Source organism: Scyliorhinus torazame, chromosome 10, assembly GCF_047496885.1.
Source record: "Scyliorhinus torazame isolate Kashiwa2021f chromosome 10, sScyTor2.1, whole genome shotgun sequence".
NCBI lineage: Eukaryota > Metazoa > Chordata > Chondrichthyes > Carcharhiniformes > Scyliorhinidae > Scyliorhinus > Scyliorhinus torazame.
In genome coordinates, this window is record NC_092716.1 from 186462272 (window position 1) to 186488380 (window position 26109).

At 44.9% G+C, this 26109-nt stretch overlaps 1 protein-coding gene across 1 annotated transcript in view; it reads right to left on the minus strand.

The window, feature by feature from the left end:
• Positions 1–26109, minus strand: part of LOC140384433 (malignant fibrous histiocytoma-amplified sequence 1) — a 193520-nt gene that overhangs the window by 155492 nt on the left and 11919 nt on the right. The window contains exon 2 of the mRNA XM_072466130.1: positions 4976–5861. Coding sequence (XP_072322231.1) covers positions 4976–5861 — 886 coding nt within the window. The remainder of the gene's footprint in view (positions 1–4975; positions 5862–26109) is intronic.

Below are 26109 nucleotides of genomic sequence, written 5' to 3' on the forward strand. Positions count from 1 at the left end.
TCTGTAACACAGGAACACTGTGACATTGGCACTCTGTAACACAGGAACACTGACACTGACACTCTAACACAGGGACAATGTGACACTGGCACTCTGTAACACAGGAAAACTGACACTCTGTAACACAGGAACAATGTGCCACTGGCACTCTGTAACACAGGAACATTGTGACACTGGCACTCTAACACAGGAACAATGTGACACTGGCACTCTGTAACACAAGGACAATGTGACACTGGCATTCTGTAACACAGGAACACTGTGACATTGGCACTCTGTAACACAGGAACAATGTGGCACTGGCACTCTGTAACACAGGAACAATGTGACACTGGCATACTGTAACACAGGAACAATGTGACACTGGCACTCTGTAACACAGGAACAATGTGACACTGACACTCTGTAACACAGGAACAATGTGACATTGACACTCTGTAACATCGAGACAATCTGACATTGGCACTCTGTAACACAGGAACACTGTGACACTGGCACTCTGTAACACAGGAACACTGACATTGGCACTCTGTAACACAGGAACAATGTGACACTGGCACTCTATAACATCGAGACAATGTGACATTGGCACTCTGTAACACAGGAACAATGTGACACCGGCACTCTGTAACACAGGAACAACGTGACACCGGCACTCTGAAGCACAGGAACAATGTGACACTGGCACTCTGTAACACAGGAACAATGTGACATTGGCACTCTGTAACACAGGAACAATGTGACACTGGCATACTGTAACACAGGAACAATGTGACACTGGCACTCTGTAACACAGGAACAATGTGACACTAGCATTCTGTAACAAAGAGAGAATGTGACACTGGCACTCTGTAACACAGAGACAATGTGACACTGGCATTCTGTAACACAGGATTACTGTGACATTGGCACTCTGTAACACAGGAACACTGTGACATTGGCAGTCTGTAACACAGGAACACTGACACTGGCACTCTGCAACACAGGAACAATGTGACACTGGCACTCTGTAACACAAGGACAATGTGACATTGGCACTCTGTAACACAGGAACACTGTGACACTGGCACTCTGTAACACAGGAACAATGTGACACTGGCACTCTGTAACACAGGAACAACGTGACACCGGCACTCTGAAACACAGGAACAATGTGACACTGGCACTCTGTAACACAGGAACAATGTGACACTGGCACTCTGTAACACAGGAACAATGTGACACTGGCACTTTGCAACACAGGAACAATGTGACGCTGGCACTCTGCAACACAGGAACAATGTGACGCTGGCACTCTATAACACTGGAACAATGTGACATTGGCACTCTAACACAGGAACACTGTGACATTGGCACTCTGTAACACAGACAATGTGACATTGGCACTCTGTAACACAGGAACACTGTGACATTGGCACTCTGTAACACAGGAACACTGACACTGACACTCTAACACAGGGACAATGTGACACTGGCACTCTGTAACACCGGAAAACTGACACTCTGTAACACAGGAACAATGTGCCACTGGCACTCTGTAACACAGGAACAATGTGACACTGCAACTCTGTAACACAGGGACAATGTGGCACTGGCACTGTAACAAAGGAACAATGTGACACTGGCACTCTAACACAGGAATAATGTGACACTGCAACTCTGTAACACAGGAACAATGTGACACTGGCACTTTGTAACACAGGAACACTGACACTGGCACTCTGTAACACGGGAACAACATGACATTGGTACTCTAGCACAGGGACACTGTGACATTGGCACTCTGTAACGCAGGGACAATGTGACATTGGTACTCTAGCACATAGTAACAATGTAACACTGGCAGTGTGTGACAGTGTAACAGAAACAATTGATGTTGGAACTCTGTAACACAGGAACAATGTGACACTGGCAGTCTGTAACACAGGGACAATTTGACACCTGCACTCTGTAACACAGGAACAATGTGACACTGGCACTCTGTAACACAGGAACAATGTGACACTGGCATTCTGTAACACAGAGACAATGTGACACTGGCACTCTGTAACACAGGATTACTGTGACATTGGCACTCTGTAACACAGGAACACTGTGACATTGGCACTCTGTAACACAGGAACATTGTGACACTGGCACTCTAACACAGGAACAATGTGACACTGGCATACTGTAACACAGGAACAATGTGACACTGGCACTCTGTAACACAGGAACAATGTGACACTGACACTCTGTAACACAGGAACAATGTGACACTGGCACTCTGCAACACAGGAACAATGTGACGCTGGCACTCTGCAACACAGGAACAATGTGACACTGACACTCTGAAACACAGGAACACTGTGACACCGGCACTCTGTAACACAGAGACAATGTGACACTGGCACTCTGTAACACAGGATTACTGTGACATTGGCACTCTGTAACACAGGAACACTGTGACATTGGCACTCTGTGACACAGAAAAACACTGACATTGGCACTCTGTAACACAGGAACACTGTGACACTGGCAGTCTGTAACACAGGAACAATGTGACACCGGCACTCTGTAACACAGGAACAACGTGACACTGGCACTCTGAAACACAGGAACAATGTGACACTGGCACTCTGTAACACAGGAACAATGTGACACTGACACTCTGCAACACAGGAACAATGTGACGCTGGCACTCTGCAACATCGAGACAATGTGACATTGGCACTCTGTAACCTGTAACACAGGAACACTGTGACACTGGCACTCTGTAACACAGGAACAATGTGACACTGACACTCTGTAACATCGAGACAATGTGACATTGGCACTCTGTAACACAGGAACACTGTGACACTGGCACTCTGTAACACAGGAACAATGTGACACCGGCACTCTGTAACACAGGAACAACGTGACACTGGCACTCTGAAACACAGGAACAATGTGACACTGGCACTCTGTAACACAGGAAAAATGAGACACTGGCACTCTGTAACACAGGAACAATGTGACACTGGCACTCTGCAACACAGGAACAATGTGACGCTGGCACTCTGCAACACAGGAACAATGTGACGCTGGCACTCTATAACACAGGAACAATGTGACATTGGCACTCTCACACAGGAACACTGTGACATTGGCACTCTGTAACACAGACAATGTGACATTGGCACTCTGTAACACAGGAACACTGTGACATTGGCACTCTGTAACACAGGAACACTGACACTGGCACTCTAACACAGGGACAATGTGACACTGGCACTCTGTAACACAGGAAAACTGACACTCTGTAACACAGGAACAATGTGCCACTGGCACTCTGTAACACAGGAACAATGTGACACTGCAACTCTGTAACACAGGGACAATGTGGCACTGGCACTGGAACAAAGGAACAATGTGACACTGGCACTCTAACACAGGAACAATGTGACACTGCAACTCTGTAACACAGGAACAATGTGACACTGGCACTTTGTAACACAGGAACACTGACACTGGCACTCTGTAACACGGGAACAACGTGACATTGGTACTCTAGCACAGGGACACTGTGACATTGGCACTCTGTAACGCAGGGACAATGTGACATTGGTACTCTAGCACACTGTAACAATGTGACACTGGCAGTGTGTGACAGTGTAACAGAAACAATTGATGTTGGAACTCTGTAACACAGGAACAATATGACATTGGCAGTGTGTAATAGTGTTACACAGGAATGTGATGTTGGGACTCTAACAATGTAACACAGGAACAATGTGGCATTGGCACTCTGACACAGCAACAAAGCGACATCGGGACATGGAAACATTGACGCTCAGACTGTGACACTGGAACACGGCTATCAAAAATATTAATCGCGCATGAACATTGAAAAAGATTGAAATGGGATTAGTTCAGTTTATTTTAGCACAGTGAGGGAGGTAATGAGAGGAAGGTGTCATGTGAGAGTACTTTTAAGACATGAATGTTTAAGCAATGCACCTTTAAGAAAACAGTGATGTCAGAGAGTGGGTGGGGCTGAGATCAGGTCAGCCATTTTGCAGTTAAGTTTTGCAGGTTTTTAGTTTCAGTTTAAAAAGCAGTTTGTGTGTCTGTGTGTTTCCAGAGAGCGGCAAATTTTGGAAAAGAGCTGGATGTGTGTCTGTGTTTTGCAGTGAGCTGGATCTCTGCCATGAAAGACTATCTCTGGATCATTTGGGTGATTTAAAGTAAAGCCTTTAACCTAATGTGATTTTGTTTAAAGGTGTTACGTCTCTTGGAAGTTTGAAGGAACATTTTAAGGAGTTATTTACTGTTGCAATAGTTTCTGAGTTATCTTTGAAGTAAGGGGTGTTAAGAGATCCAATGTTTATTTAAGATGTTAAGTTGAGTTCATGGAATAAACATGTTTTGTGTTTAAAAACCCACGTGTCCATAATTGTAATCCCACCCCCAGGGAAAAAGCCGTGTGCTCGGTAAAGCAACAAATTCATTAAAGGGAGAGGTTGGTTGAACTCCATGATACATTTTGGGGTTCTGAAAATGCCTCGCCCATAACAATGGCAATGAGAAATGTTAGCAGAGACTAAAAGTAAAGTGAGTAGAGGAAATACAGAAGATGGGAGAAAAGGAAGGGACTGAAGTGGAGGAGCGAATGGAGCCAGGAGGGAGGGAAAGGTATGACACAGTGAGAGAAAAAAGGATGAGATGAGAGAGAATAATGGCCACGGGTCACTGGGATTCTGATTAGCATCAAGAGATCTGGCTGATCTACTCCACCTAACTCCAGCGATTAAATTACTTGAGTTTTTTTAAATGAAGCTGAGGCACTCCTGGTTTCTGATTCTTGGTATCATGCAGTGAGCTGTGTTCACTCATTGAAATATTGGGGTGCTTGAAAATATCTTCTGTAAAATAATTAATACTATTAAACATAAAGCAATGCCCTGAGCAAATCAGGCATCTGGTGATCCATTGATCCTGGCCGTCAGCTCACCTGTGCAAATCAATAACTAATATAACCAGGGCCTGTGGTGTGATGAAGACGTGGTGAGTCAGATAATACTCCAGCTGCCCAGCAAAATCCCAGCACAAGAAGGAGAAATCGTCAGTTTGAAACTCATTGATTTCAATGCCGATTGTCCTGTCGTGCTCTGCAATTGTCACCAATTCCCGTTTGGCCAAGCTTTTACACAATGTTGACTTTCCGGCCCTGGACGCTCCGAGAAACATGGTTTTGACCCGTTTGTCCTCAAAGGACTCGTTGGTCTGGAGTTGTTTGAAATAACTGCGGATCTGCTGCAACCCACCAGCACAGACCTCATCAGGAGGCTCCCTCAGAGGGTTTGCCCGAGCAGTAAACTTCCTCAGGCACCCACCGTCAAACAGCACGCACGGGAGTTTACACAACTTGTTGTTGTCGACGTAAAATTCCTCGAGTTTTCCGAGTGTGGCAACTGTTTCCGGAATTTCCTCTATAAGGTTGTGAGACAGGTTGAGGTATTCCAGCTCCTTGCAACAGGCAAGATCTCCTGGCAAGTCGGTCAAGCGATTGTTGTTAAGTTTAAGCTGTTTCAGGCGAGAGAGCTGGGAGAGAATTCCCTCTGGGATCTGCTGGATTTTGTTCTGGTTTAAATGTAGCTTTTCAAGGTATGGTAGTGCGCCAATATCTGAGGGAAAATCCAGCAGCTCATTCTTAGATAGGATGAGGGTCTTCAGGTTTCTCAACTTCCGAAGGTCTGTGACATTCTTCAGTCTGTTGCGATCTAAAATGAGCTGACTAATGTGTGGCTTTTTCAGGATATCTGCAGGGAGAACCTTCAGACGTTGCCTGGACAAGTCCACAACTTGTTCTGTGTTTTGCTCAGCTGTCTGTTTTTGCTCTGGGGAACAAACACAGTTACACATTTCAAAAGTTGATACAAATCTGGAATTTCTCTGTGATATAATTCTCAGCATGCTCCTTCCCCCAATTCATTTTAATGACATTTAATAAAGGTTGACTAGTTACACGTTCAAGAGAAATACGCAGGAACACGATGACTTTCCTAGCTAGAAGAATATTGCTTTTTAGTGAATGAGCTGTTTATGTATCCTCTCAACCAGTCACACTTTTAACTGACAAAACTTTGAGAGTGAAATGTGGGGATGGGAGAGGGATTTAAATCAGGAGGAGAATATCAGGGGTGTAAATAAAGAGAATGTAAATCGGGGCATCAATCAGGGAGCGTAAATCAGTGAGAGTAAATCAGAGAGTGTAAATCAGAGAGTGTATATCAGTGAATGTAAGTCAGTGAGTGTAACTTTGAGAGTGAAATGTGGGGATGGGAGAGGGATTTAAATCAGGAGGAGAATATCAGGGGTGTAAATAAAGAGAACGTAAATCGGGGCATCAATCAGGGAGCGTAAATCAGTGAGAGTAAATCAGAGAGTGTAAATCAGAGAGTGTATATCAGTGAATGTAAGTCAGTGAGTGTAAATCAGTAAGTGCAAATCAGTGAGTGCAAATCAGTGAGTGCAAACCAGGGAGGGCAAATCAGGGAGGGCAAATCAGGGAGGGCAAATCAGGGAGCGCAAATCAGCGAGCGCAAATCAGGGAGCGTAAATCAGGGAGCGTAAATCAGGGAGCGTAAATCAGGGAGCGTTAATCAGGGAGCGTGAATCAGAGAGCGTAAATCAGGGAGCGTAAATCAGGGAGCGTAAATCAGGGAGCGTAAATCAAGGAGCGTAAATCAGGGAGCGTAAATCAAGGAGCGTAAATCAGGCAGCGTAAATCAGGCAGCGTAAATCAGGCAGCGTAAATCAGGGAGCGTCAATCAATTAGTGTAAATCATTCAGCGCAAATCAGTGAGTGTAAATCAGGGAGCGTTAATCAATGAGTGTAAATCAGTGAGCATAAATCAGTGCGCGTAAATCAGTGAATATGAATCAGAGTGTGCAAATTAGTGAGTGTAATTCAGAGAGTGTAAATCAGGGAGTGTAAATCAGTGAGTGTAAATCAGTGAGTGTAAATCAGGGTGCATAAATCAGGGAGTGTAAATCAGTGAGTGTAAATCAGGGAATGGAAATCAGGGAATGGAAATCAGGAAATGGAAATCAGGGAGTGTATATCAGAAAGTATATATCAGAGTGTAAAGCAGCGAGTGTAAATCAGCGAGTGTAAATCAGTGAGTGTAAATCGGAGATCTTAAATCGGTGAGTGAAAATCAGCGAGCGTAAATCAGTGAGTGAAAATTAGGGAGATTAAATCGTGAGTGAAAATCAGTGAGTGTAAATCAGGGAGATTCAATCGGTTAGTGTAAACCAGTGAGTGTAAATCAGTGAATGTAAGTCAGTGAGTGTAAATCAGGGAGCATAAATCAGTGAGTGTAAAGCAGGGAGCGTAAATCAGTAAGTGTAAACCAGGGAACATAAATCAGTAAGTGTAAATCAGAGAGGTCAAATCAGTGAGTGCAAATCAGGGAGTGCAAATCAGGGAGCGCAAATCAGGGAGCGCAAATCAGGGAGCGCAAATCAGGGAGCGCATATCAGGGAGCGCATATCAGGGAGCGTAAATCAGGGAGCGTAAATCAGGGAGCGTAAATCAGGGAGCATAAATCAGGGAGCGTAAATCAGGGGGCCTAAATCAGGGGGCCTAAATCAGGGGGCGTAAATCAGGGGGCCTAAATCAGGGGGCCTAAATCAGGGAGCGTAAATCGGCGATCGTAAATCGGGGAGCATAAATCAGGGAGCGTAAATCAGGGAGTGTAAATCAGGGAGCGTCAATTAATGAGTGTAAATCAGGGAGCGCAACCAATTAGTGTAAATCAGTGAGCGTAAATAATTGAGCGCAAATCAGTAAGGGCAAATCAGGGAGCATAAATCAGTGAGTGTAAAAAAGTCAGTGTAAATAGGGGAGCGTAAATCAGGGAGCGTAAATCAGGGAGCGTAAATCAGGGAGCCTGTATCAGGGAGTGTAAATCCGTGAGTGAGAACCCAAAGTGTAAATCAGTGAGTGTAAATCAGGGCGCATAAATCAGGAAGCGTAAATCAGTGAGTGTAAATGAGTGAGTGTAAATGAGAGAGTGTAAATGAGAGAGTGTAAATGAGAGAGTGTAAATCAGGGTGGCATAAATCAGGGTGGCATAAATCAGGGTGGCATAAATCAGTGAGTGTAAATCATTGAGTGTTAATCAGGGAGTGTAAATCAGGGAATGGAAATCAGGGAATGGAAATCAGGGAGTGTGAAGCAGTGAGTGTAAATCAGTGAGTGTAAATCAGTGAGTGTAAATTTGAGAGCATAAATCAACGAGTATAAATCAGAGAGCATAAGTCAGCGAGTGTAAATCACTGAGCGTGAATCAGTGAGTGTAAATCAGTGAGAGTAAATCAGGGAGCGTAAATCAGTCACTGCAATAAAGTGTATAAATCAGTAAATGTAAATCAGTGAGTGTAAATCAGGGTGCATAAATCAGGGAGCGTAAATCAGTGAGTGTTAATCAGGGAGTGTAAATCAGTGAATGGAAATCATGGAGTGTAAAGCAGTGAGTGTAAATCAGTGAGTGTAAATTGGAGAGCATAAATCAACGAGTGTAAATCAGAGAGCATAAATCAGCGAGTGTAAATCAGTGAGAATAAACCAGTGACTGTAAATCAGTGAATGTAAATCACTGAGCATGAATCAGTAAATGTAAATCAGTGAGAATAAATCAGTGAGAATAAATCAGGGAGAGTAAATCAGGGAGTGTAAATCAGTCACTGCAATAAAGTGTGTAAATCAGTCAGCGTAAATTCGAGTGTAAATCAGTGAGTGTAAATCAGGGAGCATAAATCAGAGTGTAAATCAGTAAGTGAATATCAGTGAGTGTAAATCAGGGAGTGTAAATCAGTGAGCGTAAATCAGAGAGCGTAAATCAGAGAGCGTAAATCAGAGAGCGTAAATCAGGGAGCATAAATCCATGAGTGAAAATCCGGGAGTGAAAATCAGCTAGTGTAAATCAGTGAGTGTAAATGAGGGCGCATAAATCAGGGAGCGTCACTTGGTGAGTGTAAATCAGAGAGTGCAAGTCAGAGAGTGTAAATCAGGGAGCATAAATCAATGAGTGTAAATCTGGGAGTGTGAATCAGGGAGTGTAAATGAACAAGCGTTAATCAGGGAGCGTCAATGAATGAGTGTAAATCAGGGAGCGTCAACCAATTAGTGTAAATCAGTGAGCGTAAATCATTGAGCGCAAATCAGTGAGTGTAAATTAGGGAGCGTTAATCAATGAGTATAAATCAGTGAGCGTAAATCATTGAGCGCAAATTAGTGAGCGTAAATCAGTGAGTATGAATCAGAGTGTGCAAATTAGTGAGTGTAATTCAGAGAGTGTAAATCAGTGAATGTAAATCAGGGAGCCTAAATCAGTGCATGTAAATCAGGGAGCATAAATCAGTGAGTGTAAATAAGTCAGTGTAAATCAGGGAGCATAAATCAGGGAGCGTAAATCAGGGCGCGTAAATCAGTGAGCATGAATCAGGGAGTGTAAGTCCGTGAGTGAGAACCCACGAGTGAAACTCAGTGAGTGTAAATCAGGGCGCATAAATCGTGGAGCGTAAATCAGGGAGCGTAAATCCGTGAGTGAAAATTTGCAAGTGAAAATCACAAATTCGCAAGTGAAAAGCAGGGAGTGCAAATCAGGGAGCGCAAATCAGGAAGCATAAATCAGGGAGTGAAATCAGTGAGTGTAAATCGGTGAGTGTAAATCAGTGAGCTTAAATCAGTGAGCCTAAATCAGTGAGCCTAAATCAGTGAGCCTAAATCAGTGAGCATAAAGCAATGAACGTATATCATTGAGTGCAAATTAGTGAGCGTAAATCAGAGAGCGTAAATCGGGGAGCGTAAATCGGGGAGCGTGAATCAGGCAGAAAAATCAGTGAGTGTAAATAGGGGAGCAAAAATCAGTGAGGGTAAATCAGTGAATATATATCAGAGAGTGCAAATTAGTGAGAGTAATTCAGAGAGTGTAAATCATTGAGTGTAACTTAGTGAGAGTAAATCAGTGAGCGTAAATCAGTGAGCGTAAATCAGTGAACGTAAATCAGTGAGTGCAAATCAGGGAGCCTAAATCAGGGAGTGAAAACAGCGAGTGTAACTCGGAGAGCGTAAATCAGTGAGAGCACATCAGTGAGTATAAATCAGTGAGAGCAAATTAGTGAGTGCAATTCATAGAGTGTTAATCAGTGAGCATAAATCAGTGAGCGTAAATCAATCAGTTAGTGTAAATCAGTTAGTGTAAATCAGGGATCCAAAATCAGTGCATGTAAATCAGGGAGAATAAATCAGGGAATGTAAATCAGGGAGTGTAAATCAGGGAGCATGAATCAGTGAATGTAAATCAGTGAGTGTAAATCAGGGACTTCCGGGTGCGGCGATGACCAGCTAAGTCGCACGTTTCGGCAGCTCCCGGTGGAACGGACTTTTGGTCTCTTAATAGGAGCCCCAACGGCAATTTTAACGGCTAAAAACACTGTGCGGTAAACCAGAAGGGAATCCCCCCTGGATACGGATGGAAAAAGGAGAGGAAAGCGGCCGGATTGCAGAGGATCCTCTAGAGCAGTGGCAAGGAAGGCAAGCACAAAGCAAGATGGCGTCGGAAGATGGCCGTTTAGTATGGGGCCCAGACCAACAAGAGTTTCTGCGGCGCTGTGTGCAAGAACTGAAAAAGGAGATGAAGAAGGAGCTGCTGGCCCCGATATAACAGGCGATTGAAGGGCTAAAGGAGGAGCAAAAGACCCAGGAGCAGGAGCTTCGGGTCGTGAAGGCAAAGGCCGCTGAAAATGAAGACGAAATACAGGGCCTGGTGGTGAAGACAGAGATGCACGAGGCACAACACAAAAGGTGTGTGGAAAGGCTGGAGGTGCTGGAGAATAATGCGAGGAGGAAGAATTTAAGGATTCTTGGTCTTCCCGAAGGCGCAGAAGGGGCGGACGTCGGGGCATATGTGAGCACGATGCTTCACTCGTTAATGGGATCGGAGGCCCCGACGAGCCCGTTGGAGGTGGAGGGAGCTTATCGAGTTATGGCGCGAAGACCGAGGGCTGGGGAAATACCTCGAGCCATAGTGGTGAGATTTCTCAGCTATAATGACAGAGACATGGTCCTCAGATGGGCGAAGAAAACTCGGAGCAGTAGGTGGGAGAACGCGGTGATCCGCGTATATCAAGATTGGAGTGCGGAGGTGGCGAGAAGGAGGGCAAGTTTTAATCGGGCTAAGGCGGTGCTTCACAAAAGGAAGGTCAAATTCGGAATGTTGCAGCCGGCAAGTTTGTGGGTCACACACCAAGGGAAGCACCACTACTTTGAGACGGCAGAAGAGGCGTGGAAATTTATTGTGGATGAGAAGCTGGAATAGGCGGGCAAGAAAAAGAACGTTTGGGACAAAGTGGTGGGGTGATTACATAGGGTGAAGGGGGAAAAAGGGGGAGGGGATGATTTTTCAAGTTGTTAATCTTGCGACCCTGTAACTTTTCTCTCTTCCCCATGTTGTGGGGGAGGGGGGGAGGGAGGATGAGGAACTGTGGGCGCCGGTCATTAGGGGTGGGGCCAAGTGGGAAACACGGGCTTTGTTCCCGCGCTATGGTAATCATGGCGGGAACAGGGAAGCAAGAAGGAGGGGGCCTCGCACAGTGGGGGCCGAGGTCACAGGGGGAAGCCGAGGTCAGCCAGAGTTTGCTGACTTCTGGGAGCAACATGGGGGGTGCAACTACGCTAGAAAGGGATATAGCGGGGTGGGGGGGGTGTTTAACTGGGTTGCTGCTACTGGGGAGAAGAGGGAGCTGGTACGGGGTGGGGTGGTCGAGGCGGGAGGGCGCCGTCGGGGGGATATACGGGTACGTGGGAACCGGGTGAGGAGCTGGATTAAAAAAGGGGATGGCTAGTCGACAAGGGGGGGGGGGGTAAAGAGCCCCCCAACCCGGCTGATCACGTGGAATGTGAGAGGGCTGAACGGGCCGATTAAAAGGGCACGGGTACTCGCACACCTAAAGAAATTAAAGGCAGATGTGGTTATGTTGCAGGAGACGCATTTGAAACTGATAGGCCAGGTCAGACTACGCAAAGGATGGGTGGGGCAGGTGTTTCATTCGGGGTTAGATGCAAAGAACAGGGGGGTGGCTATATTAGTGGGGAAACGGGTACTGTTTGAGGCAAAGACCATAGTGGCGGATAGTGGGGGTAGATACGTGATGGTGAGTGGTAGATTGCAAGGGGAGGCGGTGGTTCTAGTGAACGTATATGCCCCGAACTGGGATGATGCAAATTTTATGAGGCGTATGTTGGGACGTATCCCGGACCTAGAGGCGGGAAAGTTGGTAATGGGGGGAGACTTCAATACGGTGCTGGACCCAGGGCTGGACCGGTCGAGGTCCAGGACAGGGAGGAGGCCGGCTGCAGCTAGGGTGCTCAAGGACTTCATGGAGCAGATGGGAGGAGTAGACCCCTGGAGATTTAGCAGGCCTAGGAGTAAGGAGTTCTCGTTTTTCTCCTGTGTCCATAAAGTATATTCACGGATAGACTTTTTTATTTTGGGAAGGGCATTGATCCCGAAGGTGACAGGGACGGAGTACACGGCCATAGCTATCTCGGACCACGCTCCACATTGGGAGGAACTGGAGATAGGAGAGGAAAAAGAACAGCACCCACCCTGGAGAATGGACATGGGATTATTGGCAGATGAGGGGTATGTTTAAGGGTGGGGGGGATATTGAAAGGTACTTGGAGCTGAATGGCAATGGGGAGGTTCAGGTGGGAGTGGTCTGGGAGGCGCTGAAGGCAGTGGTTAGAGGGGAGCTGATATCTATCAGGGCACATAAAGGAAAGCAGGAGGGTAGGGAAAGGGAGCGGTTGCTGAAAGAACTTTTGAGGGTGGACAGACAATATGCGGAGGCACCGGAGGAGGGACTGTACAGGGAAAGGCGAAGGCTACATGTAGAATTTGACTTGTTGACTACGGGTAATGCAGAGGCACAATGGAGGAGGGCACAGGGTGTACAGTACGAATATGGAGAGAAGGCGAGCCGGTTGCTGGCCCACCAACTGAGGAAGAGGGGAGCAGCGAGGGAGATGGGGGGGTGAGAGATGAGGAGGGAGAGATGGAGCGGGGAGCGGAGAGAGTGAATGGGGTGTTCAAGGCATTCTACAAAAGATTATATAAAGCTCAGCATCCGGAAGGGAAGGAGAGAATGATGTGCTTTCTGGATCAGCTGGAATTCCCTAAGGTGGAGGAGCAGGAGAGGGCGGGACTGGGAGCACAGATTGAGATGGAGGAGGTAGTGAAAGGGATTGGGAGCATGCAGGCGGGGAAGGCCCGGGACCAGACGGATTCCCGGTGGAATTTTATAGGAAGTATATGGACTTGCTGGCCCCGCTTCTGATGAGAACCTTTAATGAGGCTAGGGAAAGGGGGTAGCTGCCCCCCACTATGTCAGATGCAACGATATCGCTCATCCTCAAGAAGGAAAAAGACCCGCTGCAATGCGGGTCCTATAGGCCCATTTCCCTTTTAAACGTGGATGCTAAGATTCTGGCCAAGGTGATGGCGACGAGGATAGAGGACTGTGTGGTCCATGAGGACCAAACCGGGTTTGTGAAGGGGAGACAGCTGAACACGAACATACGGAGGTTGCTAGGGGTAATGATGATGCCCCCGCCAGAGGGGGAAGAAGAGATAGTGGTGGCGATGGATGCCGAGAAAGCATTCGACAGAGTGGAGTGGGATTATCTGTGGGAGGTGCTGAGGAGATTTGGCTTTGGAGATGGGTATATCGGATGGGTACAGTTGCTGTATAGGGCCCCGATGGCGAGTGTGGTCACGAATGGACGGAGGTCTGATTATTTCCGGCTTCACAGAGGGACGAGGCAGGGATGTCCCCTGCCTCCGTTATTGTTTGCATTGGCGATTGAGCCCCTGGCCATAGCACTGAGGGGTTCCAGGAAGTGGAGGGGAGTGTTTAGGGGAGGAGAAGAACACCGGGTATCTTTGTATGCGGATGATTTGTTGTTGTATGTTGCGGACCCGGTGGAGGGGATGCCAGAGATAATGCGGATACTTGGGGGGTTTGGGGATTTTTCGGGGTATAAATTGAACATGGGGAAAAGTGAGTTGTTTGTGGTGCATCCGGGGGAGCAGAGCAGGGAAATAGAGGATTTACCGCTGAGGAAGGTAACAAGAGGCTTCCGGTACTTAGGGATTCAGATAGCCAAGAATTGGGGAACCTTACAGCGGTTTAATTTAACACGATTGGTGGAACAGATGGAGGAGGATTTCAAAAGATGGGACACGGTGTCCCTGTCACTGGCAGGTAGGGTGCAGGCGGTTAAAATGGTGGTTCTCCCGAGATTCCTCTTTGTGTTTCAGTGCCTCCCAGTGATGGTCACGAATGCTTTTTTTAAGAGAATTGAGAAAAGTATTATGAGTTTTGTGTGGGCCGGGAAGGCCCCGAGAGTGAGGAGGGGGTTCTTGCAGCGTAGTAGAGATAGGGGGGGCTGGCACTACCGAGCCTAAACGATTATTACTGGGCCGCCAATATCTCAATGGTGTGTAATTGGATGGGAGAAGGGGAGGGAGCGGCGTGGAAGAGATTGGAGAGGGCGTCCTGCAAGGGGACCAGCCTACAAGCAATGGTGACGGCACCGTTGCCGTTCTCACCGAAGAAATACACCACAAGCCCAGTGGTGGTGGCAACACTAAAAGTTTGGGGGCAGTGGAGACGGCATAGGGGAGGGACGGGAGCCTCGGTGCGGTCCCCAATAAGAAATACCCATAGGTTTGTTCCGGGGAGAATGGATGGGGGATTTGGAGTATGGCAAAGAGCTGGGGTAGTACAACTGAGAGATCTGTTCCTGGATGGGACGTTTGCAAGTATGGGAGCGCTGTCGGAAAAGTATGGGTTGCCCCAAGGGAATGCGTTTAGGTATATGCAACTGAGGGCGTTTGCGAGGCAACAGGTGAGGGAATTCCCGCAGCTTCGACGCAGGAGGTGCAAGATAGAGTGATCTCAGAGACATGGGTGGGGGATGGTAGGGTGTCGGATATATATAGGGAAATGAGGGACGAGGGGGAGATCATGATAGATGAGCTGAAAGGGAAATGGGAGGAAGAGTTGGGGGAAGAGATCGAAGAGGGGCTATGGGCTGATGCCCTACGTAGGGTAAACTCGTCGTCCTCGTGCGCCAGGCTTAGCTTGATAAAATTTAAGGTTTTACACAGGGCGTATATGACTGGAACACGGCTCAGTAAATTTTTCGGGGTAGAGGATAGGTGTGGGAGAAGCTCGAGAAGCCCAGCGAATCACACCCACATGTTCTGGTCATGTCCGGCACTACAGGGGTTCTGGGTGGGGGTGGCGAAGGCGCTTTCGAAGGTGATGGGGGTCCGGGTCGAGCCAAGCTGGGGGTTGGCTATATTCGGGATTGCAGAAGAGTACAGGAGGCGAGAGAGGCTGATGTTTTGGCCTTTGCGTCCCTAGTAGCCCGGCGCAGGATATTGCTTATGTGGAAGGAAGCCAAACCCCCGGGCGTGGAGACCTGGATAAACAACATGGCAGGGTTTATAAAGTTAGAACGGATCAAGTTCGTATTAAGGGGTTCGGCCCAAGGGTTCACCAGGCGGTGGCAACCGTTCGTCAACTACCTCACAGAACGATAGAGGGAATGGAAAAGAAAGAAGGCAACAGCAGCAACCCAGGGGGGAGGGGGGGGGGGGGATCCGGGCGGGCTCTCAGGGATGTCATTGTATATGTATAGGCATTTGTTTTAGGTAATGTATATTGGACTGTTGGATTGCATCTTTGGAGAGTAACTATTTTTGATAAGGCAGTTGCCATTTAGTTTTTGTTTATATATTATTTATTTATTTGTTTAAAATTGGCCACTGTTATTTATATTGTTTTATTGTTGTTAAAAAGAAAAACTATGTACTGTTATGTTTGGCCAAAAATTCTTGAATAAAATATATTTTTTTAAAAGTGAGTGTAAATCAGGGAGCCTAAATCAGTGCGTGTAAATCAGGGAGCGTAAATCAGGGAGCGTAAATCACGGAGCGTAAATCACGGAGCGTAAATCAGTGAGCCTGTATCAGGGATTGTAAATCCGTGAGTGAGAAACCAAGAGTATAAATCAGTGAGTGTAAATCAGGGCACATAAATCAGGGAGCGTAAATCAGTGAGTGTAAATGAGTGAGTGTAAATGAGAGAGTGTAAATCAGGGTGGCATAAATCAGGGTGGCATAAATCAGGGTGGCATAAATCAGGGTGGCATAAATCAGGGAGCGTAAATCATTGAGTGTTAATCAGGGAGTGTAAATCAGGGAATGGAAATCAGGGAGTGTAAAGCAGTGAGTGTAAATCAGTGAGTGTAAATCAGTGAGTGTAAATCGGAGAGCATAAATCAACGAGTGTAAATCAGAGAGCATAAATCAGCAAGTTTAAATCACTGAGCGTGAATCAGTGAGTGTAAATCAGGGAGAGTAAATCAGGGAGCATAAATCAGAGAGTGTAAATCAGTGAGTGTATATCAGTGAGTGTAAATCAGGGAGCATAAATCCATGAGTGAAAATCCGCGAGTGAAAATCAGCTAGTGTAAATCAGTGAGTGTAAATTAGGGCGCATAAATCAGGGAGCGTCATTTGATGAGTGTTATTCAGAGAGTGCAAGTCAGAGAGTGTAAATCAGGGAGCATAAATCAATGAGCGTAAATCTGGGAGTGTAAATCAGGGAGTGTAAAAGAACGAGCGTTAATCAGGGAGCGTCAATTAATGAGTGTAAATCAGGGAGCATCAACCAATTAGTGTAAATCAGTGAGCGTAAATCATTGTGCGCAAATCAGTGAGTGTAAATCAGGGCGCGTTAATCAATGAGTATAAATCAGTGAGCGTAAATCATTGAGCGCAAATCAGTGAGCGTAAATCAGTGAGTATGAATCAGAGTGTGCAAATTAGTGAGTGTAATTCAGAGAGTGTTAATCAGTGAATGTAAATCAGGGAGCCTAAATCAGTGCATGTAAATCAGGGAGCATAAATCAGTGAGTGTAAATAAGTCAGTGTAAATCAGGGAGCGTAAATCAGGGAGCGTAAATCAGGGAGCATGAATCAGGGAGCATGAATCAGGGAGTATAAGTCCGTGAGTGAGAACCCACGAGTGAAACTCAGTGAGTGTAAATCAGGGCGCATAAATCGGGGAGCGTAAATCAGGGAGCGTAAATCCGTGAGTGAAAATTCGCAAGTGAAAATCAGCTAGTGAAAATCAGTGAGTGTATATTAGGGCGCATAAATCAGGGAGCTTCATTTGGTGAGTGTAAATCAGAGAGTGCAAGTCAGAGAGTGTAAATCAGGGAGCATAAATCAATGAGCATAAATCTGGGAGTGTAAATCAGGGAGTGTAAATGAACCAGCGTTAATCAGGGAGCGTCAATTAATGAGTGTAATTCAGGGAGCGTCAACCAATTAGTGTAAATCAGTGAGCGTAAATCATTGAGCGCAAATCAGTGAGTGTAAATCAGGGCGCGTTAATCAATGAGTATAAATCAGTGAGCGTAAATCATTGAGCGCAAATCAGTGAGCGTAAATCAATGAGTATGAATCAGAGTGTGCAAACTAGTGAGTGTAATTCAGAGAGTGTAAATCAGTGAATGTAAATCAGGGAGCCTAAATCAGTGCATGTAAATCAGGGAGCATAAATCAGTGAGTGTAAATAAGTCAGTGTAAATCAGGGAGCGTAAATCAGGGAGCGTAAATCAGGGAGCGTAAATCAGGGAGCATGAATCAGGGAGCATGAATCAGGGAGTGTAAGTCCGTGAGTGAGAACCCACGAGTGAAACTCAGTGAGTGTAAATCAGGGCGCATAAATCGGGGAGCGTAAATCCGTGAGTGAAAATTCGCAAGTGAAAATCAGCTAGTGAAAATCAGTGAGTGTATATTAGGGCGCATAAATCAGGGAGCTTCATTTGGTGAGTGTAAATCAGAGAGTGCAAGTCAGAGAGTGTAAATCAGGGAGGAAAAATCAATGAGCGTAAATCTGGGAGTGTAAATCAGGGAGTGTAAATGAACCAGCGTTAATCAGGGAGCGTCAATTAATGAGTGTAATTCAGGGAGCGTCAACCAATTAGTGTAAATCAGTGAGCGTAAATCATTGAGCGCAAATCAGTGAGTGTAAATCAGGGAGCGTTAATCAATGAGTATAAATCAGGGAGCGTAAATCAGGGAGCGTAAATCAGGGAGCGCAAATCAGTGAGCGCAAATCAGGGAGCGCAAATCAGGGAGCGCAAATCAGGGAGTGCAAATCAGGGAGCGCAAATCAGGGAGTGAAATCAGTGAGTGTGAATCCTGAGTGTAAATCAGTGGGCATAAATCAGTGAGTGTAAATCAGTGAGCGTAAATCAGAGAGCGTAAATCAGGCAGTGTAAATCAATGAGCGTTTATCTGGGAGTGTGAATCAGTGAGTGTAAATCAGGGAGCGTAATATGGGAGTGAAAATCAGAGAGCGCAAATCAGAGAGTGTAAATCAGAGAGTGCAAATTAGTGAGCGTAAATCAGAGAGCGTCAATCAGGCAGGGTAAATCCACGAGTAAAAATCTGCGAGTGCAAATCAGTGAGTGTAAATTTGGGCGCATAAATAGTGAGCATAAATCAGTGAGCGTAAGTCAGGGAGCGTAAATCAGGGAGCGTAAATCAGGGAGCGTAAGTCAGGGAGCGTAAGTCAGGGAGCGTAAATCAGGGAGCGTATATCAGGGAGCGTAAATCAGGGAGCGTAAATCTGGGAGCGTAAATCTGGGAGCGTAAATCAGGGAGCGTAAATCAGGGAGTGGAATCAGGGAGTGGAATCAGGGTGTGTAAATCAATGAGCGTTTATCTGGGAGTGTGAATCAGTGAGTGTAAATCAGGGAGCGTAAATATGTGAGCGTAAATCAGAGAGTGTAAATCAGTGAGTGTAAATCAGTGAGTGGAAATCAGTGAGTATAAATCAGTGAGTGTAAATCAGTGAGTGTAAATCAGTGAGTGCAAATCCGAGAGTTGAATCGGTGAGTATAAACAGTGACTGTAAATCAGTGAATGTAAAATAAGTGAGCATAAATTAGCGAGTGTAAATCACCGAGCGTGAATCAGTTAATGTAAATCAGTGAGTGTAAATCATTGAGTGTAAATCAGTGAGTGCAAATCTGAGAGTTTAATCGGTGAGTGAAACAGTGACTGTAAATCAGTGAATGTAAAATCAGTGAGCATAAATCAGGGAGCGTAAAGCAGGGAGCGTAAATCAGAGAGCGTTAATCAGGGAGCGTAAATCAGGGAGCGTAAATCAGGGAGCGTAAATCAGGGAGCATAAATAAGGGAGCATAAATCAGGGAGCATAAATCAGGGAGCATAAATCAGGGAGTGGAATAAGGGCGTGTAAATCAATGAGCGTTTATCTGGGAGTGTGAATCAGAGAGTGTAAATCAGGGAGTGTAAATATGTGAGCGTAAATCAGAGAGTGTAAATCAAGGAGCATAAATCACTGAGCGTGAATCATGGAGTGTGAATCAGTGAGTGTAAATCAGTGAGCGTAAATCAGTGAGCATAAATCAGGGAGATAAATCAGGGAGCGTAAATCAGGGAGTGTAAATCCGCGAGAAAAAAATCCGCGAGTGCATATCAGTGAGTGTAAATTAGGGGGCATAAATCAGGGAGCATAAATGAGTGAGTGTAAATCAGGGAGCGTAAATCAGGGAGTGAATCGGAGTGAAATCAGGGAGCGTAAATCAGGGAGTGAATTGGAGTGAAATCAGGGCATGAAATCAGGGTGTAAAATCAGGGAAATCAGGGCATGAAATCCGGGCGTGTAAATCAATGAGCGTTTATCTGGGAGTGTGAATCAGAGAGTGTAAATCAGGGAGTGTAAATCAGGGAGCGTAAATCAGTGAGCGTAAATGAGAGAGCGTGAATCAGGGAGCGTGAATCAGGGAGCGTAAATCAGGGAGCGTAAATCAGGGAGCGTAAATCAGGGAGCATAAATCAGGGAGCATAAATCAGGGAGCGCAAATCAGGGAGCGCAAAGCAGGGAGCACAAAGCAGGGAGCGCAAATCAGGGAGCGCAAATAAGGGAACGCAAATAAGGGAGCGCAAATCAGGGAGCGCAAATCAGGGAGTGAAATCAGTGAGTGTAAATCGGTGAATGTAAATCAGTGAGCTTAAATCAGTGAGCATAAATCAGTGAACGTATATCATTGAGTGCAAATTAGTGAGCGTAAATCAGAGAGCGTAACTCAGAGAGCGTAAGTCATGGAGTGTAAATCGGGGAGTGTAAATCGGGGAGCGTAAATCAGGCAGAAAAATCAGTGAGTGTAAATAGGGGAACAAAAATCACTGAGGGTAAGTCAGTGAATATATATCAGAGAGTGCAAATGAGTGAGTGTAATTCAGAGAGTGTAAATCATTGAGTGTAACTTAGTGAGTGTAAATCAGGGAGTATAAATCAGTGAGCGTAAATCAGTGAGTGTAAATCAGGGAGCCTAAATCATTGAGTGTAACTTAGTGAGTGTAAATCAGGGAGCATAAATCAGTGAGTGTAAATCAGTAAGTGTAAATCAGGGAGCCTAAATCAGGGAGTGAAAACAGCGAGTGTAAATCGGAGAGCGTAAATCCGTGAGAGCACATCAGTGGGAGCCAAAATCAGTGCGTGTAAATCAGGGAGAATAAATCAGTGAGTGTAAATCAGGGAGTGTAAATCTGGGAGTGTAAATCAGAGAGTGTAAATCAGAGAGTGTAAATCAGGCAGTGTAAATCAGGGAGTGTAAATCAGGGAGCATGAATCAGTGAATGTAAATCAGTGAGTGTAAATCAGGGAGCGTAAATCAGGGAGCGTAAATCAGGGAGTGTAAATGAGGGAGTGTAAATGAGGGAGCATAAATCAGGGAGCGTAAATCCGCGAGTGTAAATCCACGAGTGTAAATCAGTGAGTGTAAATTAGGGCACATAAATCAGGGAGCATAAATCAGTGAGTGTAAAGCAAAGAGTGTAAATCAGGGAGCGCAAATCAGTGAGTGTAAATCAGAGAGTGTAAATCAGTTAGTGTAAATCATGGAGCGTAAATCAGGGAGCATAAATCAGGGAGTGAAATCAATGAGTGTAAATCAATGAGCGTAAATCAGTGAGTGTAAATCAGTGAGTATAAATCAGATAGTGCAAATTAGTAGTGTAATTCGCAGAGTGTTAATCGTTGAGTGTAACTTAGTGAGTGTAAATCAGGGAGCGTAAATCAGTGAGCGTAAATCAGTGAACGTAAATCAGTTAGAGTAAATCAGAGAGCCTAAATGAGTGCGTGTAAATCAGGGAGCATCAATCAGTGAGTGTAAATCAGGGAGTGTGATCAGGGAGCATGAATCTGTGAGCGTGAATCAGGGAGTGTAAATCAGTGCATCAAAATCAGGGAGCATAAATCTGTGCGTGTAAATCAGGGAGCATAGATCAGTGAGTGTAAATCAGTGAGTGTAAATCAGTGAGTGTAAATCAGTGAGTGTAAATCAGGGAGCGTAAATCAGGGAGCGTAAATCAGGGAGCGTAAATCAGGGAGTGGAATCAGGGAGTGGAATCAAGGTGTGTAAATCAATGAGCGTTTATCTGGGAGTGTGAATCAGTGAGTGTAAATCAGGGAGCGTAAATATGTGAGCGTAAATCAGAGAGTGTAAATCAGTGAGTGTAAATCAGTGAGTGGAAATCAGTGAGTGTAAATCAGTGAGTGTAAATCAGTGAGTGTAAATCAGTGAGTGCAAATCCGAGAGTTGAATCGGTCAGTATAAACAGTGACTGTAAATCAGTGAATGTAAAATAAGTGAGCATAAATTAGCGAGTGTAAATCACTGAGCATGAATCAGTTAATGTAAATCAGTGAGTGTAAATCATTGAGTGTAAATCAGTGAGTGCAAATCCGAGAGTTTAATCGGTGAGTGAAACAGTGGCTGTAAATCAGTGAATGTAAAATCAGTGAGCATAAATCAGGGAGCGTAAAGCAGGGAGCGTAAATCAGAGAGCGTTAATCAGGGAGCGTAAATCAGGGAGCGTAAATCAGGGAGCGTAAATCAGGGAGCGTAAATCAGGGAGCGTAAATCAGGGAGCATAAATCAGGGAGCATAAATCAGGGAGCAAATAAGGGAGCGCAAATAAGGGAACGCAAATAAGGGAGCGCAAATAAGGAAGCGCAAATCAGGGAGCGCAAATCAGGGAGCGCAAATCAGGGAGTGAAATCAGTGAGTGTAAATCGGTGAATGTAAATCAGTCAGCTTAAATCAGTGAGCATAAATCAGTGAACGTATATCATTGAGTGCAAATTAGTGAGCATAAATCAGAGAGCGTAACTCAGAGAGCGTAAGTCATGGAGTGTAAATCGGGGAGCGTAAATCGGGGAGTGTAAATCAGGCAGAAAAATCAGTGAGTGTAAATAGGGGAACAAAAATCACTGAGGGTAAGTCAGTGAATATATATCAGAGAGTGCAAATGAGTGAGTGTAATTCAGAGAGTGTAAATCATTGAGTGTAACTTAGTGAGTGTAAATCAGGGCGTATAAATCAGTGAGCGTAAATCAGTGAGTGTAAATCAGGGAGCCTAAATCATTGAGTGAAACTTAGTGAGTGTAAATCAGGGAGCATAAATCAGTGAGTGTAAATCAGTAAGTGTAAATCAGGGAGCCTAAATCAGGGAGTGAAAACAGCGAGTGTAAATCGGAGAGCGTAAATCCGTGAGAGCACATCAGTGGGAGCCAAAATCAGTGCGTGTAAATCAGGGAGAATAAATCAGTGAGTGTAAATCAGGGAGTGTAAATCAGGGAGTGTAAATCAGAGAGTGTAAATCAGGGAGTGTAAATCAGGCAGTGTAAATCAGGGAGTGTAAATCAGGGAGCATGAATCAGTGAATGTAAATCAGTGAGTGTAAATCAGGGAGCGCAAATCAGGGAGCGTAAATCAGGGAGTGTAAATGAGGGAGCGTAAATCAGGGAGCGTAAATCAGGGAGCGTAAATCAGGGAGCATAAATCAGGGAGCGCAAATCAGGGAGCGCAAAGCAGGGAGCACAAAGCAGGGAGCGCAAATCAGGGAGCGCAAATAAGGGAACGCAAATAAGGGAGCGCAAATAAGGGAGCGCAAATCAGGGAGCGCAAATCAGGGAGTGAAATCAGTGAGTGTAAATCGGTGAATGTAAATCAGTGAGCTTAAATCAGTGAGCATAAATCAGTGAACGTATATCATTGAGTGCAAATTAGTGAGCGTAAATCAGAGAGCGTAACTCAGAGAGCGTAAGTCATGGAGTGTAAATCGGGGAGTGTAAATCGGGGAGCGTAAATCAGGCAGAAAAATCAGTGAGTGTAAATAGGGGAACAAAAATCACTGAGGGTAAGTCAGTGAATATATATCAGAGAGTGCAAATGAGTGAGTGTAATTCAGAGAGTGTAAATCATTGAGTGTAACTTAGTGAGTGTAAATCAGGGAGTATAAATCAGTGAGTGTAAATCAGGGAGCCTAAATCATTGAGTGTAACTTAGTGAGTGTAAATCAGGGAGCATAAATCAGTGAGTGTAAATCAGTAAGTGTAAATCAGGGAGCCTAAATCAGGGAGTGAAAACAGCGAGTGTAAATCGGAGAGCGTAAATCCGTGAGAGCACATCAGTGGGAGCCAAAATCAGTGCGTGTAAATCAGGGAGAATAAATCAGTGAGTGTAAATCAGGGAGTGTAAATCAGGGAGTGTAAATCAGAGAGTGTAACTCAGAGAGCGTAAGTCATGGAGTGTAAATCGGGGAGCGTAAATCGGGGAGTGTAAATCAGGCAGAAAAATCAGTGAGTGTAAATAGGGGAACAAAAATCACTGAGGGTAAGTCAGTGAATATATATCAGAGAGTGCAAATGAGTGAGTGTAATTCAGAGAGTGTAAATCATTGAGTGTAACTTAGTGAGTGTAAATCAGGGCGTATAAATCAGTGAGCGTAAATCAGTGAGTGTAAATCAGGGAGCCTAAATCATTGAGTGTAACTTAGTGAGTGTAAATCAGGGAGCATAAATCAGTGAGTGTAAATCAGTAAGTGTAAATCAGGGAGCCTAAATCAGGGAGTGAAAACAGCGAGTGTAAATCGGAGAGCGTAAATCCGTGAGAGCACATCAGTGGGAGCCAAAATCAGTGCGTGTAAATCAGGGAGAATAAATCAGTGAGTGTAAATCAGGGAGTGTAAATCAGGGAGTGTAAATCAGAGAGTGTAAATCAGGGAGTGTAAATCAGGCAGTGTAAATCAGGGAGTGTAAATCAGGGAGCATGAATCAGTGAATGTAAATCAGTGAGTGTAAATCAGGGAGCGTAAATCAGGGAGCGTAAATCAGGGAGTGTAAATGAGGGAGCGTAAATGAGGGAGCATAAATCAGGGAGCGTAAATCCGCGAGTGTAAATCCACGAGTGTAAATCAGTGAGTGTAAATTAGGGCACATAAATCAGGGAGCATAAATCAGTGAGTGTAAAGCAAAGAGTGTAAATCAGGGAGCGCAAATCAGTGAGTGTAAATCAGAGAGTGTAAATCAGTTAGTGTAAATCAGGGAGCGTAAATCAGGGAGCATAAATCAGGGAGTGAAATCAATGAGTGTAAATCGATGAGCGTAAATCAGTGAGTGTAAATCAGTGAGTATAAATCAGATAGTGCAAATTAGTAGTGTAATTCGCAGAGTGTTAATCGTTGAGTGTAACTTAGTGAGTGTAAATCAGGGAGCGTAAATCAGTGAGCGTAAATCAGTGAACGTAAATCAGTTAGAGTAAATCAGAGAGCCTAAATGAGTGCGTGTAAATCAGGGAGCATCAATCAGTGAGTGTAAATCAGGGAGTGTGATCAGGGAGCATGAATCTGTGAGCGTGAATCAGGGAGTGTAAATCAGTGCATCAAAATCAGGGAGCATAAATCTGTGCGTGTAAATCAGGGAGCATAGATCAGTGAGTGTAAATCAGTGAGTGTAAATCAGTGAGTGTAAATCAGTGAGTGTAAATCAGGGAGCGTAAATCAGGGAGCGTAAATCAGGGAGTGGAATCAGGGAGTGGAATCAGGGAGTGGAATCAGGGTGTGTAAATCAATGAGCGTTTATCTGGGAGTGTGAATCAGTGAGTGTAAATCAGGGAGCGTAAATATGTGAGCGTAAATCAGAGAGTGTAAATCAGTGAGTGTAAATCAGTGAGTGGAAATCAGTGAGTGTAAATCAGTGAGTGTAAATCAGTGAGTGTAAATCAGTGAGTGCAAATCCGAGAGTTGAATCGGTCAGTATAAACAGTGACTGTAAATCAGTGAATGTAAAATAAGTGAGCATAAATTAGCGAGTGTAAATCACTGAGCATTAATCAGTTAATGTAAATCAGTGAGTGTAAATCATTGAGTGTAAATCAGTGAGTGCAAATCCGAGAGTTTAATCGGTGAGTGAAACAGTGGCTGTAAATCAGTGAATGTAAAATCAGTGAGCATAAATCAGGGAGCGTAAAGCAGGGAGCGTAAATCAGAGAGCGTTAATCAGGGAGCGTAAATCAGGGAGCAAATAAGGGAGCATAAATCAGGGAGCGTAAATCAGGGAGCGTAAATCAGGGAGCATAAATCAGGGAGCGCAAATCAGGGAGCGCAAATCAGGGAGTGAAATCAGTGAGTGTAAATCGGTGAATGTAAATCAGTCAGCTTAAATCAGTGAGCATAAATCAGTGAACGTATATCATTGAGTGCAAATTAGTGAGCATAAATCAGAGAGCGTAACTCAGAGAGCGTAAGTCATGGAGTGTAAATCGGGGAGCGTAAATCGGGGAGTGTAAATCAGGCAGAAAAATCAGTGAGTGTAAATAGGGGAACAAAAATCACTGAGGGTAAGTCAGTGAATATATATCAGAGAGTGCAAATGAGTGAGTGTAATTCAGAGAGTGTAAATCATTGAGTGTAACTTAGTGAGTGTAAATCAGGGCGTATAAATCAGTGAGCGTAAATCAGTGAGTGTAAATCAGGGAGCCTAAATCATTGAGTGTAACTTAGTGAGTGTAAATCAGGGAGCATAAATCAGTGAGTGTAAATCAGTAAGTGTAAATCAGGGAGCCTAAATCAGGGAGTGAAAACAGCGAGTGTAAATCGGAGAGCGTAAATCAGTGAG